Source organism: Carcharhinus amblyrhynchos, chromosome 1 (assembly GCF_965287045.1).
Source record: "Carcharhinus amblyrhynchos chromosome 1, sCarAmb.v2.hapA, whole genome shotgun sequence".
Classification (NCBI taxonomy): Eukaryota; Metazoa; Chordata; class Chondrichthyes; order Carcharhiniformes; family Carcharhinidae; genus Carcharhinus; species Carcharhinus amblyrhynchos.
The window spans coordinates 170,941,206-170,960,799 of NC_137324.1; the positions used below are offsets into that span (position 1 = coordinate 170,941,206).

The following is a 19,594-nucleotide window of genomic DNA, read 5'->3' on the forward strand; positions in this document are numbered from 1 at the left end:
GTGTGTTCTGGAAGCTGCAATACAGTAGGGGCTTGCTGTGAGTAACAATGTCTGTGACTTACCCAAGTCCACTGTAGATCTGTAACAGTGAATCTTAGGAAATGTCAGACATTCATTTCAGGTAATGATGGACTGGGTTGAACTGAGGCGAGGTATTACAGTCTTACCTCTCACTTCATTATTTCCTTTCTGGTATTTTGGATTTTTGCAGTCATTTCCACACAATCAGATAAATTCTGGGAACTGAGATTGTCTCCAGTCTAAGATACACATTGGATTCTCTACTTTCAAGTTGATGTTAGCATTTGGATTTCATTTTTCATGACCTCAGAACCTTACAAAATGTTTTATAGCCAATTATTTTTTAACGTCAACAGTGGGTAAACATTGCTATTAATTTGCACACAGCAAGGTTCCACAAATAGCAAATAGATAGGTGATCAGTTAGTCTGTTTTTGATAATAAATATCTTGAAAAGCATGTATGTTTTTCAATGAGCTCTTATATAGCTTTTAAAGTCAGGAAAACTAGATTAAAATAACCAAAGTACACTTACTCAGGAGAGGAAAGTAACATCTGAAGTTAAACAAAAAACTTACATGGTCTTGCAACGAGGAAATTAAATGCAAACACAATGTACACAAACAGCTTTGTTTTCTCAGCGCTTAATTTAATTTTTAAGAGGAGCATCTGTTCTGGCATTATAACAAGCTGTTTAAAGTTTTAAGGCCTCGGGAAGTCCAGCCAATTTCCAAATACTTTCGAAATGCACCTCACACCAGGCTAGCTGTACTGCAGCCAGTGCTAAGCCCCTGTGCTAACAGTGATACTCCAGAGATGTGCCTATCTGTTCCCATTACAGATACATTGCACATAATATTTATTCTTTCATTGGATGTGGGCATTGCTGGCACAGCCAGCATTTGTTGCCCGTCTCTAAATACGAATAGCAATTTAACGTAAGTGCAAAAATGCTACTTTAACCACAAAGTAAAACACAGAACTTCAAAGTTTTAAAAAAAGAAATCAAACTTTAAAAAGCTGGTTAAGATTTTGTAACAGCTCTCTGCATCTTTGAAACGGAAGCACTTAAGATGATATAGTTGTTTTCCACCTCAGACAACTTGGAATTTGAACCTATAGCTAAATTGGCTACATATGAAGACTAGTGCAAAAATTATGGATAAATTGGACTTTGACACTGCGACACAGTAGGTGCAATGCTGGTTTTGATCAAGCTGTCAAAACACAAGAGGATCTATAGGCTCTATTAATAACAAGTTGTGTGATTTTGTAATGCTAGAAGAGTAACAAACCTTTTCACAAAAAAAGCAAAGTGCACCTCGAAAGATAGATCTAAGCAACTATCAAGGGGCAGGATATGGTTTCATTTCCCAACCAGCACATGTGCTACAGATCAGCTCAAGCCAACACTCATGGTTCTACGTTTTTTTTGCTCATGGTTTTACATTTTGTTTTAATTCCAGGATTAAAAAAAAAGTTAAAATTTAGAGTAAAAAAAAGCTTACTGTAAGCTGCACTAAAGGATTTGAATATTTAATTATTTGTATCATACAGCACGACAGGCAAATCTGACAGGAAAATCGGGACAACAAATTGGGTAAACTGACCTCTGCACCAGGTTTCAAAATCCATGTTCCTATGAAACAATGCTCTGTACCAGGATCCTGACCCTAACACTATTTTAAACAAGTTTATTACAGAAGATTTCAAGTGAGTTTATAGGCCGATAACTGCAAATTATATTGAAATAAAACATTTCAAGAAACTGAACAGATTGGCAAACTGACCATCATAGAGGTAGGCAAAACATAAAAAACAACTTACAAGGAAGCAAAACGACTTGAAGAATTTGGATTGTTTTTGTTAGGAGGTTATTTGATAGTTTAAAATTATGAAGTGATAGGGCAGAACAAATTGGAATAGACTGTTGGTGCTGATTGAGGCATCTGGAACTAGGGGATGTAGATATAAGATTAAAAAGAGTTTTAAGACAAATTGGGAGAACCTTTTACACAGGCTTGTGAATCTAAAGCATTAGAGGTAGAGGTAATGAGTGAAGCAAAGGCAATTTCAACGCAGGTTAGATAAGTAGTTTAAAAGATGTTATGGAAACGAGGTGGGCTCATGGGATTACGATTGCTGTTCATGGGTCAATACATTGGTGTTGAAGCATTCAGGAACATCCTAAGTAAGTATTTTGACCCAAGTCTCTCTCTGAGATTAGATTCTGTCTAGCATAAAATCAGCCACATGGGAGGCCCTTTTACCCATCAGGTTTGCGCCAGCCCTTTGAGCATCCAAAATAAATTATCTAACCATAAACATGTAATGACCAAATCAGAACATAGGAGGGGTGGCCAAAAGTTTGGTAGGGCATCATCAAGGAAGAGGGAAAAAGACAGACAGTGGAGTTGAAAGAGGAAATTGCAGACAGTGGAGCTGAAGACACAGCCATCAACAATGGGGTATAAGAGGGGATACAAAAGAGGTGAGATTGAAAGGAATGGAGAATTTGGGTTGGGTCGATTGTCTGGAAAGGGATAAGACTTAGGAAAAGTAGCACTGTGGAGAGATTCAAATCAATGAGAGTTTTAATTAGGGAGGATTAGGGTACTGGGAGCCAATGAAGGTCACCAAAGGCAAGGGTGATGGCAAATGAAAACTGGAGGGAGATAGCATTGAAAGAGTAGAGGGTTCAGAGGAGCTGAAGCACAGAGAGTAAGGGACAGGAGGCCAAGTAGAAGAGCATTGGAGTGATTTGATTTAAAGGTGACAAATGGATTAATGAAGGCATCAGAAGCGGATCAGAGTTAGGGATGGAGGCAGATGATATTTTATGTGGGCAAGATGAACATGGATTTGAAAAGCAACAAAATGTCCAAGGACACTCATGGTGGTCGGATAAGGATAGCAGTTAGCAGGGACAGATTTCTTAGGATTGTGATAACCTTAAGAGTTGTGAAAAAAACTGATGAGCCGGGCTCATGTGAAGGATAAACACCAGGACAGGTTGGTTGATCCAAATGGCTAATTTCAGTGTTATAATTTCTGTGCAATCAATGAGACCAAAGAACAGTAAAACCATTTTGTGTTAAAATAATATACTATTGGAACAGATACAGTTAAGATTAAAATTAACCAATCTGAATCAAATCCTTTGGTTCCCTTGAAATGGCTTGATTTAGTGTATGTTTTGTGGATTAAAGGGGGATAAGAATTAAAATCTTTGGGATAGACCACAAACAATGGGAAATTTGAAATATTACAATACAACAGATCAGGGATTATATATTTAAAACAAAGCTATACATGAAGAGTAGTATTCAAGGCTCATGAACGGTGATATACACCCTACAATTTTCTTCACTGGAGATGGTATACATGCTTTAACAAGTGCTCATTTTTTGCTATGTAGCAATGTGAAATTTCAAGAAAATAAGCATTTTGCTCAAAATTTGAACCACATGCTCAGTCCATGTATAAAGTGTGCCAGAAGTGTAACATGAAAAAAAAACTGTAATTAGAAATATAAAGAAAATACTGGGGATACAGAGGTCGGTTGGCACCTGTAAAGATAAGTTATGACATTCTAAATCTGATGAAATGTAAAAATAAAAATTATGACTTGTCATTGTTCTTTGTAGTTGACTGATTTGCAATGTATTTCCAGCATTTTGTTATCACACACATATTGTAGCTGTTTTCTCTCTATAAATCCATTAAGTGCCCTCCAAAACTGTCACCTGTCCCTCATTTTCATTTTTTCATGTGCCCTTGGCAGCTTTTTCCACTAAAAACCTGGATCTTTACACACGTACAAGAGTACACTGTCAGCATCTTGTCCGGTGTGTCAAGATGTTAGAAACCACAAACCAAAAGAAAAAATGCTGGAAAATCTCATCAGATCTGGCAACATCTGTAAGGAGAGAAAAGAGCTGACGTTTAAAGTCCAGATGACCCTCTGTCAAAGCACAGAAACCACAACTGCCTTTAAATAGACATGGCAAACAAATCATCATAAAACTGTCAAACGGTTTAAAACAAAACGCCATTTCTTACAAAAGTATTCTAACTGACACAGATTCAGGGTTTGTAAGCAAAAGTTCGTTCTGATTTGGGTCGAATGCAGGATTTAAAATCAAAATGCAAAGTTCATGCAGTGACATTTTCTTCCTCCAAGACACTTTAAACACATTGCAAACATTCAAGAATAGTTTTAAATGCGTTAGTGTCATCTAGTGGCAGTCATCACCATTGCACCAATTTAAATTACTTGTTTAAATATCAGCCTGTCTAAATTTGGGCACGATGTGGGTATGCCGGCGTTGGACTGGCGTAAACACAGTAAAAAGTCTGACAACACCAGGTTTTAGTCCAACCTATTTATTTGATAATAGACTCACAAGCTTTCGAGGGGACTGCCTCTTCGTCAGGTGAATGGAGAGTTAAACTCTCCATTCACCTGACGAAAAGGCAGTCCCCTCGAAAGCTTGTGAGTCTATTATCAAATAAATAGGTTGGACTAAAACCTGGTGTTGTCAGACTTTTTACTAAATTTGGGCACACCATACATTTGCAGTACCTCCAAGCAGGCTAACTTTGCACATTTTCAATTGAAACAGGTTGAAGCTGTTCATTGGCATACTATTCCTTAAATTACATTGTAATTACACTACAATTTTAAAAAGTAACGATGTAATGCTTCTATCTATATTACATATCCATCTTCTTATTCTGCAAAAAGGAAATCAGATTGGAAACAACAGCAATACTGAGGCATGGGAATCATTTCCCAGTTTACCTGGCACATCAGCCTTCAAAACATCAATTGCAGGTGGCATAATGGCAGAAAGCAAGTTTAATGAGTGATGTGGCATTCATGGGATGGCACGGTGGCACAGTGTTTAGCACTGCTGCCTCATCACGCCGGGGACCTGGGTTTGATTCCTGGCTTGGGTCACTGTCTGTGTGGAGTCTGCACAGTCTCCCCATGTCTGTGTAGGTTTCTTTCAAATGCTCTGGTTTCCTCCCACAGTTCGAAAGACATGCTGGTTACAGAGCATTGGCCATCTAAATTCTCCCTTAGTGTACCTGAACAGGCGCTGGAGTGTGGCGACTGGGGGACTTTCACAGTAACTTCATTGCAGTGTTAAGGTAAGCCTACTTGTGACTAGTAAATAAACTTTTATCTATTCAGGCTTGCAGCTTCAATCTCTGTGATGTTAGTTGAGGAGAGGCAGCGGTACAATAGCTTCAGTGCTTGAATGACGCAACACTGCTCCAGAAGCAGATTTTCCAATTGCCTGATAAGGAAACAGTGTTCATCAGAGATGTGATGTCCTCCCCTCCCCCCACCTCAACTCTTCCCTTACCAACAATAATCAAATTACCTCCAACGGTCACTGACTAAGCATGCTGGAATACATCCAACTGCAGATCAGTAAAGTCAAAAAGAAATACAAGAATCATTAGAGCAGAGTAAAATCAAAACAACTGATTGCTGTGCTGGGCGGAGGGGATGGTCACTGAGTAGTGAATTACATTGGATGGTAACTGCAGCTGAATAATCCTTGGACCTGTGGCACTTTGAAATGAACTTGTGTATGATTTTTCATTGTGAACAGACTGGTTTTCTCCGTCCTTTGACAGATTTCAATTTTGGCGTGCCTTCGCCCTGAATCAAACGTGAAGATGTATTTGCTGAGGTCGAACTTTACTCCCAGCTGTCCAGCCACAAAACAGCACCCACTGAAGATGCTGAATCCTTGAAAGCATGCCTAACTGATCGAGCACAGGTGTATTGCAGGATTCTGAATGATCTAATTTTCACAAGCAATGCTAATCTCTTACACCATTGGGAGTCCTCCAGACCAATACAATTTGTCAACAAAATGCACGCCATTTTCAACGAGTCCAAATTTTTATCCATTGGACCTGCCACCCCTTGTGACTGGACAGCCTTGCTTGAAAGTAAGCTTAAAAAACGCTTGCTGGACTTGTGTAAGAGCAATGCGCTTTCACGTAATGTGTATGACAAGTTTGTCTTCATAGCTTGCTGCATCCGTGAAGGTATGAGCTCCCCAACAGTCAAAAGTGATGCTTCTTTATACCCCGTCTTATCTATGATCGGTTCTGCGCAGCATGAATTGACTAATGGTTGTGCAAATTATAATGATCAGTTCTGAACAAATTTTCCAGATACACGGTGAAGGATTCTTTCACATTTGCAAAGACCATACTTGCAAATTGATAATGCTGTGTTCACGTGCTCATTTGACACTGCTAGCCTGTTCATCAATGTTTCACTTAAGGAAGTAATCTCACAAGCTTTGGGAAACGGTGTTCCTTCGTCAGGTGTGTGGAAGGTTCTGATCAGAAAAGGGCATATAAAGTCACACACAGTTTACAGAATACTGATTAGAATGCAAGTCTTTACAGCTAACCTGCTATTCAAGTCTTAAAGATGCAGGCAATGTGAGTGGAGATAGCATTAGCATAGGTTAAAGAGATGTGTATTGTTTCCAGACAGGACAGTGAGCTTTTATAAGCCCAGGCAAGTCCTGGGGGTTATAGATAGTGCGATACGAACCCAAGATTCCGGTTGATGCCGTGCTCATGTGTGCGGAACTTGGCTATCAATCTCTGCTCAGCGACTCTGCAGTCATGTGTCTTAAAGGCCACCTTGGAGAATGCTTACCCAAAGATCAGAGATTGAATGCCCACAGCTGCTGAAGTGTTTGCCAACACGTAGCCAAAAAAAAACAAGTAATCACCTAGCTCAATACTGAGCGAGCCTACTTTCATTTTTCAACATTTCCCTAACTATTATCAGGGAAAAGAAACACAGTGACATAGACGACAGTAAGAGACAGTCTTTGATGGGGATACCCAAGGTCATGGTTGCATAGGCAAAACGTACAGAAAATTGCTGGTTTAGCTCTGTTGACTGGACAGTTGGTTAATGATGCAGAGCGACACCAACAACTCTTGCACCAATTGAGGTTATTCAGGGAGAATTCCTTCTCAGCCTTGCCCCTTTCCTGAGGTATGGTGATCCTCAGGTTAAGGCAACATCAATCAGTTCTACCCCTCAAAGGGGAGAGAAGACTATGGTCATCTGGGACCATGGTGACTTTACCTTTTTCACATGTATGTAAAACATAAATTGCACAATATACAATGCAAAATGATCTGATCAGGATAGCCATTATCCTACGATATCTCAGATGTACCATATTTCAGAATCAAACTTGCATGGTGAGCAAGTGGCTCAGGCCCTATTTACAAGAGTGCTGATAAGACTAATACTATAATGTGTAGAACTGTAAGAGTCCCATTGCATATTGTGATCTCAAGTAGCATCCTAAGCCCAGCTCTTGGGAACATCTTTATTGGGTTCCATGGGGAATGTGTGTTCGATGGAATGAGGCCTCACCTCAGAGCCCTTGCATATTTCTGATATGTGGATGATACATTTGCTATATTTAAATCTGTTGTAGCATAATTTCTTTGTCTGATGTCAAACAACACGTCCCTTCCATGCTTGCAATAGACAAGGTACAGACCATACCCAACCTGCCCATATTTGCAAAATGTAAAACACAGCATCCATCTTTAGATGTGATTTTACAATTAAACAACATTTGCTAAATAATCCTAGTGTGCTAAAAATTATGCTCACAATGTGGCACATTTGCAAGGAGTGAAAGACATACATTAATACACAAAGTCCTGCTCATTGCAGACAGAAAGAACATGTATACACATTGTGCCTTCTTCAGCTAAACAAAGTGATAGCCATTCACTGGTGCACTCCTTGGGGCAATGCCTTGACCAGAGGCAAAGCTGCATTTTCAAACAGTGTTTGACAGTTAACTGTCACATCATCATTAACTGGTGTATTCTCCATCGCAGTGTCTAGAGTCCACTTTCCAACCAATTCAGCACTCACTTTTCATACAGTACAAAGCAGTTGCTTTCCCTAACATAGAAGCTAGAAGAAGTAGGCCATTTGACCTTTCGAGCTAAATGTCTGAGACAAAAGGCTTCAACAAAAGATCTTTTTTCAGCAATACTCAGGTTCTGCATTACCAAATGACAATTTATCATTTTTTTAAAAAAGTGCCTGCAAATTAAACTTAGATTGAACTAATCCTATTAATTGTTTCTTTTGAAAAAAAACATTGTTTTGATTGTGTGCAAATCCTGTACTTTCAATCCATAAAACTATACTTCATCTATTTCCTCTTCTAGTTCTTTAACAGTTATTTTAAAAAATTCTAATGTTTCTGCTAAGTATATCTTTTGTACGTTTTACTGTGCCCACATTCAATCCAGACACACATGAAAATCAGTACTTCTGGTTAATGGTTTTCCTGCTATTTTTGCCTCCCTCCTGTTCTGACCACCCACAAATTTACACTGCAAACTGAAAATTCCACAGCTCTAAAGCTGCTTTTAAATGGCTGTTCTGCAACTTTGATAGCTGGGCACTTAGTGCTAGTGCTACTGCCCCACCTTAAACCCATAAACTAACGAAAATCTAAAGCTAATTTTATATTGTTTATGTATTTTTCAGCTGCTACCTTCCTTAGCATGAAGCTCAATTAATCAGTTGTAACATTGTCAACTTTTTTTTTAAATAGATGATCCAGGCACCAGTTTGATTTAAACCAGCTTACATAATTTACAGCGGTCTGCTTGGGAACAGTAGGTGCATCAGACTGGCCAAGTAGCAATGCAGTTATGAAGTAACATATCATTAATACGTCATGTGCACTCTATCAGGCTGCATGTGCACTCAGCAAAGTGACTCAAGAAATCTAGCTGCAATCTAAAAGTTATTATAGTTATATAACATATTTACCATCTTCAGGATAGCCTACAGTATTTTAGGGCATCTCATAGGAGGAGGACATAACTGTGCCATTCTTTCTCTGTCTACCAGTTTCAGTGTCAACGTTAACTTGGTGGTAGCAATTGACTATTTGAGACTTATGCTTTGGGAGGTAGCAGTCAAGAATACACTAATAATATCAAATCCACTTTAGATTTTGGATAGGGACGATCACTAGCAACGTGCCCAGCTAAAGAAGTGATCGAAAGCCATTTAAAGACAGATGATAATCGGGTATTTTGGCTCCTGTGGGAAGAATAAATGTGATCACAGATGTACCAATATGATCAAGTTTCCACTTACCCAAGAAAAAGATTGATGTGGAGATGCTGGCGTTGGACTGGGGTGGGCACAGTAAGAAGTCTCAGAACACCAGGTTAAAGTTCAACAGGTTTATTTGGAATCACAAGATTTTGGAGTGCTGCTCCTTCATCAGGTAAAAGCTCGTAATTCCAAATAAACCTGTTGGACTTTAACCTAGTGTTCTGAGACTTCTTACTGTGTCAAGTAAAAGATTAAAAGCTTATTTGAAATGATCCTACTACAGTCAAATCCATGATGCCACCATGAATTAAGTTGTGAACAAAAATGCCAAAGCTGAAATATTACTGGATCTCCAAAACAAAATCACAGTCTAAGAAATCAGAGCTGGAAAGTTCTTCACAAGTCCCGATTTTGCTCTGGTTACCTTTTAGCTGCAGATGTACCAACAACATACTGTATTAGCTAACCTGAAACATGTCAGTCACAGAACAGAATGGATATACTGGGGAAATGTTGCTCAAAGTGCTCCCTTTGCAACGTGTCCACACTAAACTTGGAATTTTTCAAGGCTGTTAATGAGACTGGTCATGAGGCAACCCAGTCAATCAACAAGCTAATACTCAAAAGAAAATGGGGAAAACAAAAGCTCAATTTTGCTGATGTAAATCATGATCTGACGGACCCACACATCGGCTAACAACTTTAAGCAACAAGAGGTACGTACCCAAGCGGCAGTGAATCGCTGACAGGTCTGCATCATTCCACCAGTAGATTTGTGAAAATATCTCACACTCAACTTTCCCATTATTTTAAGAATTTGCACATTAAACTCACCACAGGAAGAGCAGGTTTTTAATTGTCCAAGAATCCTTTCAATTATGTGATAATTATTAATAATTGACAATTACTGACCTTGCCCACAAAGTGAACATGTAGAAGTGTGGAGTCTCATTCCTTGAAGGCTATGAGTTTTTTTGTTTTTTTTAAAAAATGTAGAGTATTAATTTTATTCCCCTCGCTACTACTTTGTCTCCTTCCAATTTTTCTTTCAATCTCATATTTATTTTTCTGTACCTGATTTAATATCATTCCTAATTCACCCTCTTCTGTTTAATTCTCAAATCCTTGCTTTTGTTGAGATATATCAAGATCCTAGATATTACATTGGCCTCCCTGCACTGTTATCAGTTTGCATTTCGCCAAAGTTGTCCATAAACATTTTAAAAACCCAAATCTGGATGAACAAGTTTAACTCATGGGACACTCCATAAGATATCCTGCTCCTACAGAATTTGGCCATATATTGACGCGCAATCCCATAATCTTAAATAAAACTATGATGTTCTTTGGATTAGACATATTAGAGGATCAAAATCATGATATTTGATTGCATACATTCTATTTTTCACAGTGAACAGTCAATGATTCCTTGCTCCCCCTTAGAACTTTTGTCCACTGGTTTATGGTCCTTTCTGACTGTTGTACAAGTTGATTCCTTGCTGGGATACATCATTAGTCACCTGCCAGTATTTGGCTTACATGTCTATCCCGACAAAATAATACTAGGGGTTTTCTACCGCAGAGGGATTCACAGTTGAAATCAATTCCAGTCCCACTAAACAATGACCAGAAGCAGCAGGTCTGCCAGTTTCTCCCTCCTCCCCGTGGGCTGAATTCAATGTCCCTTCCAACCTGCAGCTGACATCAGGTAACTTGGCCACGGAAAGAAGATCAAACTTGAACTAGATAAACTCACTGAGCCAACTTCATAGCAATTAATAACAAACTTCTTTTTCAGAGGTAGTGAGGTCAAAATTATAGGTGGAAATAACAGTAACAATATTCTCTGAGTAAATGTTAGGCACGGCGGCACAGTGATTAGCACTGCTGCCTCACAGTGCCAGGGGTCCGTGTTTGATTCCCGGCTTAGGTCACTGTCTGTGTAGAGTCTGCATGTTCTCCCCATGTCTGCATGGGTTTTCTCCAGGTGCTCCACTTTCCTCCCACAGTCCGAAAGATGTGCTGGCTAGGTGGATTGGCTATGCTAAATTCTCCCTCGGTGTATCTAAACAGGCACCGGAGTGTGGAGAGTGGGGGATTTTCACAGTAACTTCATTGCAGGATTAATGTAGGCCTATTTATGACGCTAATAAATAAACTTTAAGTGAACTTAGTGTATTTTACCAGTATGTTGAAAAGCTTTAGTACAGACCTGGAATATAAACTGCTCTTGCTTTCTGCGACCTAGCTGAGGATTTTTCACACAGAAGAGAAAACACAAGTAGCGTGACACCAATTACCGAGCTGTACCATATGTATATAATGGTGCACGATTGTTTGACTTCAAGATTTCTGGCGTCACGGAACAGCTGCTGGATCTGTTCAACATGTAGGCATAATTCAAGCATGTACTGGTCTATAATTTGTGCCACCCCTTGCATAAAATACCACTTCAAATAATGATCTTAAGCTGCTTGTGACAGCAAAAACTTACTGAAATCAGCACTTTTACTTCTTCCATAAACAAAAATTAAGACAAACACTATTTCTTTATAAACTTAATTCTAGTTTTTTCCGATCATGCATAATTAGATAAAACTAATGCAATCATGATTACGTCCTTATATTGATTCTACTTCCTAAAGTTGACTGGAGGCATTATTCTTACACTGAACCACAGTCACAAGAGACTCAATACTACACCCAATGAAAGAAATCTGTTTATATTTTACTTGTTCACTTGCATTAAGTATAACATTACATTCAGAAATGAAATGCAAACTATGATAAAGGTCAATTACTAGCATCTAGCAAAAAAATGATAATGCATTTCTGATCAAACAAATAACTCAGAATATTCCAAATTATTGAATATACATTAAGGCATCTGCAGAACACTAATTACTCAATTATTTCCATTTTGGATTAAATCTGTGTGACCATATACTTACAACATTAATTCAACCCATAAACAGTATTATGACCAATAAATGTTACACCCATGCCTTATGGATTTAATAAAAAAATCTACACGAATGATGACAATAAAAGCCTGAGCTCCAGATACAATGTACAATAAAATACATTAGCTTAACTCGTCTCTTTCAAAGGTTAAGCCTGTATATTAAATTATTTCCAACTATTTGATTTTATCTATAACAAAGCATCATACATTACACCAGAAAACAAATTTAACATCCGTTAAAGCTTATTTTCACATTGAATTTCTGACAAATGGTCAAATTTTATGCAGAAAAGGTTGCACTCTACTACAGCACAAGTAAAAGCATCTAATTACCTAATACGGTAAAAGTTCCAGGATTTTGTTGATTGGAGACTTATATGTAGCTATTTAACATTACAGTCTGTTGTGTCACAACAAAATGCTTTGTTCATCAGTTTCCAGTAAAAACGCCTATTCTATTATTCAGAATCAAATACAAATCATTCTTCCAACCAAAATTTAAGAGAAAGATTTGTTACTTTCACAAGCAAGACTCTAACAGGGTGGAGCATGTGCATGTCTATAAATAGTTCCATGTTATGTGAAACTTCATTCCTAACATGGTTCCAGTCAAATCGATCTACACCCAGATTCTGGCTGGCAAATGACAATCACATGGTATTCTTGTGAAGGATGTTTTAGAAGTTTTTTCTGTGCAAATTGGCAGTTGAGTCATAGCAAAATGGAAAATTACCATCAGAAGATAATTACAATGAGGAAGGCCACCAGCCTATGTAGTTCATCCAGACCTGAAAGTCTTAATTGCTACCCCACTTCATTTAACTACATCTTACTCAATTATAAAGTTGTCATCACCACTACTCCATCCCAGGGTACAGTGAATAAATTAATTCATTGATTCAGTGCTAAGTTCACTTATAATCATTCAAACCTATGTTACCTTCCTGTAATTCATGTTCAAAACCAATTTTCTAGATTAATTACTACAATAAGATTACCTCTCAGTACCTTTTCTCATGTCTGAAAAGCCCATTTCTCTCTATGAAGCAGTACTGAAGAACCTATTTGCATTGAATTCACAGCTTGTGTCACAGGGGTGAGGGCTGAACTCAATCTCAAAATATTCTCTGAGCAAACCACAGTAGCTGACCGCAACATTAGCTATCTGTAGTTCAACACTCGACTGGTTTTGTTGATTGTTCAACAGCTCCAATCAATGTAAAGTAGGAATGAGTTTACTAAACACGTGCCTTCTCCACCTTCGCCTTCTTTATGTCAATATCATTCACCAGCACGAGTAAACACGTGCGCTGTTCGCATTTCTTTCCAATTTGTTGTAATTTACCCTTTCCTGCATTACATTTCGTCTGCCGTTGCTCTGCTCACTTACACATTTTATGCAGCTAATTTTGCAGCTTTTGAGCTGCTCTTTTTGATTTCACTGCCCCTTCTTGCTCATTGAGATTCTGAGTTCAAATTACTGTTATAAATTTGAAACAATCGCATTTCAACATTGATCCCTGGAGCAGCACACTTGGTACTTCCCTCGGTCTGAAACTTTCAGGACCACTTAAATGATACAATTTATGTGAAACCAAAATAATGAAGTTACATAGAAAATAGAAGCAGGAGTAGGCTATTTGGCCCTTCCAGCTTGCTCTGCCATTCATTATGATCATGGTTTATTAAATTCAATTTCCTGATCCCCCTTCCCCCCATATCCCTGTAATCCCAAGAACTATATGGGATGGCACAATGGCATGATGTTTAGCACTGCTTCTTTACAGTGTCAGGGACCCAGGTTTGATTCCCGGCTTGGGTCACTGTCTAAGTGGAGGTTGCAGTTCTCTCCGTTTCTGCATGGGTTTCCTCCCACAGTCTGAAAGATGTGATTAGGTGCATTGACCATGCTAAATTCGCCCTCAGTGTGCCCGAACAGATGCCGGAGAGTGGCGACTAGGGGATTTTCACAATAACTTCATTGCAGTGTTAATGTAAGCCTATTAATAAAGCGATAAATAAATAAAGCCTTTAAACTTTAAATCTAATTTCTTCTTGAAATCAGATAATGTTTTGGCCTCAACTACTTTCTGTGATAGTGAATTCCACATATTTACCCCCTTCTGGGTGAAGAAATTTCTCCTCACCTCAGTTCTAAAACATTTACCCCTTATCCTCAAATTACGACTCCTAGTTCTGGAGTCCACCATCATTGGTAATATTCTTTCTGAATCTACCCTGTCTAACCTTGTTAGGATTTTATAAGTTTTTAATGAGATCACCTTTCACTCTTCTAAATTCCAGAGAATATAATCCGAACTGACTTAGTCACTCCTCATATGACAGACCTGCCACCCAAGAATCAGCCTGGTAAATTTTCACTGTACTCCTGCTATACCAAGGACATCCTTCCTCAGATAAGGACATTAAAACTGCATACAATACTCCAGATGTTGTCTCATCACACTGCGCCTCACCTCTACACTCACTCCTTTTCTTCTCTCTGTTTGTATAGTGCACAAGTAACAATGCTTTTCACTGCATACCAATACATGTGACAATAAATCAAATCAAATCACCAATGCCTGATGTAATTGCAGCAAAACATCCCTATACTTAAATCCTCTCGCGATGAAGGCCAACATACCATTTGCCTTTTTTATTGCCTGCTATACCTGCACACTTACTTACAATGACTGATGCACGAGGACACCAAGGTCTCGCTGAGTCTCCGCCTCTCTCAATTTATACACATTCAAGTAATAATCTGTCTTCCTATTATCGCAGCCAAAGTGGATAACGTCACATTCATCCATATTACACTGCATTTGCCGTGCATATGCCCACACTGACAAGTCATGCTGAAGCATCTTTGCATCCTCCTCTCAGCTCACCCTCTCACCCAACTTTGTATCTGCAAATTTTGAGATAATAAATTCAGTTCCCTCTTCCAAATCATTTATGTACAATGTAAAGTTGGTTAATGCCCATGTACTGATGCAATTTCAACTACATATATTTAACAAATTGAATCTCCATATTTAACAGTATGCATAGCTAAATTACATTGTCAAATTCTCATTTTCCTGTCCATCAGAAATGACTACAAAAGCATCATCCTTTTCACATAGAGTTGGGATCTAACTTATAATAAGACAAGTTACTATCCACAATTATTAGCTGCTCACTTACGGATGCTTGCAGCCAACAATACAATATAACACCCTGGTACAATTTGAACTAACCACAGGTTTACATTTCTAAAGGACAGTTTTGCAAATGAATATGCAACAATAAACATGTAAAAATCTCTGGTCTGAAAGTCACTGTCAGTATTATTTAAAAAAGTGAAACATAATGCATGATCTTGAATGATGCTTGTTGATGGCATTAGGGAAGTGACACATTAACAAACATTAAAACTTTATCCAGCAATTATACAGGAAGAAAACAGTTTTAAGTGAAGGGTCCTTGCGGATACAGTGTTAAGCATTAAGATGTTGTTATGGATACAATCCCAATCATTGACTTGTTCAAGCTATTACCTTCAAACACTGCATATTCTCTCAGTGCTGTGATTTCAATCATCAAAGAATAGATTAAAATTAATACAAACTGCTGCCTCTATGATTCTATTCTATGATTCTAGAAATATGTGAAGTGGCATACATATCCCTAGTGACATCCAACCAGTGAGAGTTTTGTTCACTCTTAGTCAAATCTATGTTTGACACTCAAATCATTTTCTTCAGATAGAAAGCAGACCAAATATCACCAACCATTTTGGCTGGCAATGCAATTTTCACACCCTTGACCAACATCGAGAAAGGTTTGGAGTCAGAAGTGTAACGTCACAAATTGCAACCTCAGGTTAACTCTGCACAGATAAACCAAATTTATTTCCAGTCACGTTTTAACTAACTGCATGAGAAAAATTTACTTCTGCAGTTGCCTCAGTATTTTGAAGTTGTTCTGTAGCAAACTGTGAACATCAGCAAGATGACTGCAACACAAAACTGCTCCACTGGAAATAGATGGGGCCCAGAGCAATGGCAATAGTAGAAGCGTAGAGCGTCAGCTTCTCCTGAATAAACAGTATCGACCAATACTTCACTGCAGTACTGAGTAAGTGCTGCATTGTCTTAAGCCTGTTCACATAGATATGACAGGCCATGGCAGCATGTCAAAAACAGCAGAGTCCACAGAGCATTGTGAAAATCTATCGCTTAGCCAATAATACTAAAAGTGCATATCTATGGACTTATCTCATTGCTTTTCGTGGCACATTGGTTGTTACATAAATTCAAGTTCCTTTCTGTGTATAAAGTGTTAAGCTATCAGTCTCCTTAACTCTTCAATGAAAACTCACTCTTTTTTGTCAGTGTTCTCCCTGCAAGAAAAATCAAAATAAGACCAACTCTGATTAAATTGTTAACTTCTCCACTGATGGTCCAACTGCCCAGGCAGTTCCTATTGCCCTCAGACTATCACGTAAATGTTGTATTTCAGTCACCTAGGATCAATATTCCTCCATATTGTGTCATATAGGGTCAGCCATGAGTCAGTTTGTAATGTTCTCACTTCTAAGTCAGAACATTGGGGATTCAAGTCCCACTCCAAGACTTAAGCACAAAGTTCTAATCCAGCTGCTGTGCTGTGTTGTTGGAGGTACCATTTTTCGGATGAAATGGTAAACCTGAGGCCCTGCCTGACCTCTCAGGAAAACGTAACAGATCCCCATGGCTCTGTTTTGAAGAAGGGCCGAGCTGCTCTGCCTGATCTAAGGATACATGTGCTAGCCTTGGAAAGGGTCCAGCGATGGTTCGCAAGAATGATCCCTGGAATGAAGAGCTTGTCGTATGAGGAACGGTTGATGAACGGTTGGGTCTGTACTCGTTGGAGCTTAGAAGGATGAGGGAGGATCTCATTGAAACTTACATGATACTGCGAGGCATGGATAGAGTGGATGTGGAGAGGATGTTTCCACTAGTAGGAAAAACTAGAACCAGAGGGCACAATCTCAGGCTAAAGGGACGATCCTTTAAAACAGAAATGAGGAAGAATTTCTTCAGCCAGAGAGTGGAACTCTTCACTACAGAAGGCTGTGGAGGCCAGGTTATTGAGTGTCTTTAAGACACAGATAGATAGGTTCTTGATTAGGAGGTCAGGGGTTATGGGGAAAAGGTAAGAGAATGGGAGATGAGAAAAATATCAGCCATGATTGAATGGCAGAGCAGACTCGATAGGCCGAGTGGCCTAATTCTGCTCCTATGTCTTATGGTCGTATATACTGGAAAATATTGATCCATCAGTAAGCATTAGAAAATACAGATGTGTGACAAGGAAGCTTGCTGCTACATTAACTACAATACAATGGTGCCCAGCCCTCAAAAAGAAACTTAATTGGCTATAAAAACAATTTATGCTGCTTATGGTTATGAAAGGCACTGTATAAATGCAAGTCCATTCTACACACCCGTTCTAAACGGTGATCCCGGTGGCCACATTTGTTACTCAAACTCCAACTTAAGAGGGGTAGACAGAGAGGGAGGGGGCGGTGGGACAGAGTCACAGAGAATTACAGCATAGAAACATGCCCTTCGGTCCATCTTGTCCTTGCCACTTTTTAAACCCCTGACCTAGTCCCAATTGTCCGCATTTGGCCCATATCTCTCTGTACCTAACTTACCCATGTAGCTGTCTAAATGCTTTTCAAAAGACAAAATTGTACCTGCCTCTAGTACTACTTCTGGCAGCTTGTTTCAGACACTCACCACCCTGTGTGTGAAAAAATTGCTCCTCTGGACACTTTTATATCTCTCCCCTCTCACCTTAAACCTTTGTCCTCTAGTTTTAGGCTCCTCAACTTTGGGAAAAGATATTGACTATCTAGCTAATCTATGCCGCTCATTATTTTACAGACCTCTCCAAGATCATCACTCAGCCTCCTATGCTCCAGAGAAAAAAGTCCCAGTCTATCAAGTCTCTCCTTATTACTCAAACCATCAAGTCCCGGTAGCATCCCAGTAAATCTTTTTTGCACTCTTTCTAGTTTAATATTCTTTCTATAATAGGGTGGCCAGAACTGTACACAGTATTCCAAATGTGGCCTTACCAATGTCTTGTACAATTTCAACAAGACGTCACAACGCCTGTATTCAATGTTCTGACCAATGAAACCAAACATGCTGAATGCCTTCTTCACCACTCTGTCCACCTGTGACTCCACTTTCAAGGAGCTGTGAATATGTACCCCTAGATCTCTTTGTTCTGTAACTCTCCCCAGGGTCCCACCATTAATTGAGTAAGTCCTGCTTTGGTTCAATCTACCAAAGTGCATCACCTCACATTTATCTAAATTAAACTCCGTCTGCCATTTGTCAGCCCACTGGCCCAATTGATCAAGATCCCGTTGCAATTCAAGATAACTTTCTTCACTGTCCACTATGCCAACAATCTTACTGTCATCTGCAAACTTACTAATCATGTCTCCTACATTCTCATACAAATTATGAGGGGTGAAGGAGAGGGGGACTGGATGAAGGCAAGTGGGGAGGGAGAGAGGGGGCAGGATGAGTGCGGGAGGGGGCAGGATGAGGGAGTGGGGGGCAAGATGAGGGAGGAGGTTAATGATCTCCTAACGAGTCCTCAGTCACGGTACGGGGAGTAAGGCTCTGGCTCCCAACTCCCACCACGTGCTGACTGCCCACAAACCCCTCTCATTACCCCTCCAGGAGGTCTGCCATCGCCATGAAGAATAACCAGTTGCCACTGACCCCCTCAAAAACCCCAACGTGCCAATAGCCCACGCCCACCCCCACCCCACAGGGGCAGCACAGCGGTTAGCACTGCTACCTCACAGGGCCAGAGACCCGGGTTCAATTCCCGGCTTGTGTCACTGTGTGTGTGGAGACTGCACGTTCTCCCCATGCCTGCGTGGGTTTCCTCCCACAGTCTGAAAGACATGCTGGTTAGGGGCATTGACCCGAACAGGCGCCGGAGTGTGACGACCTGGGGATTTTCACAGTAACTTCATTGTAAGCCTACTTGTGACACTAATAAATACACTTTAACACAAACCGCCCCCCCGCGCGACCGCCATTTCAGACTCACATCGGAACCCAACCGTCCACCAACCTGGGGTCCTAACAACCATCGCAGGTGTCCTCAACCCGCCTGGCTGCCCCCCGGCGCATCTTCACAGCTCCTCCTCCAGCCCCCTCACGCCTCCTCATTCCCATGGCCTACAGAAAGAGAATACAAAACTCCTCGGTCTGAAATACGAAAGGATCGCCTGTCACTTTTACAATCGTATCCTTGGGACAGGCGATTAGGTTCACCTAATGGGATGCCGGTGGGGGCTTGACAGACTGCGCCGTCGCGCCGTCGCGAGGAATTATGGGATTTGTAGTCTCCCAGGCAGGGAACGCCTATTGGTCCGAATC

General features: G+C 39.8%; 1 protein-coding gene across 2 annotated transcripts in view; it reads right to left on the reverse strand.

Moving 5' to 3' along the window:
• aimp1a (aminoacyl tRNA synthetase complex interacting multifunctional protein 1a) overlaps positions 1 to 19,333 on the reverse strand; it is a 46,640-nt gene extending 27,307 nt beyond the window's left edge. Inside the window, exon 1 of one of the 2 annotated variants that reach the window (XM_080200168.1) lies at positions 19,263 to 19,333. In XM_080200168.1, coding sequence (XP_080056294.1) covers positions 19,263 to 19,264 — 2 coding nt within the window. In that variant the 5' untranslated portion in view covers positions 19,265 to 19,333. Of the gene's footprint in view, positions 1 to 12,482; positions 12,687 to 19,262 lie in introns of those variants that run through there. The other variant, XM_080200177.1, reaches the window with a different exon arrangement.
• Between the last annotated feature and the right edge of the window lie 261 nt (positions 19,334 to 19,594).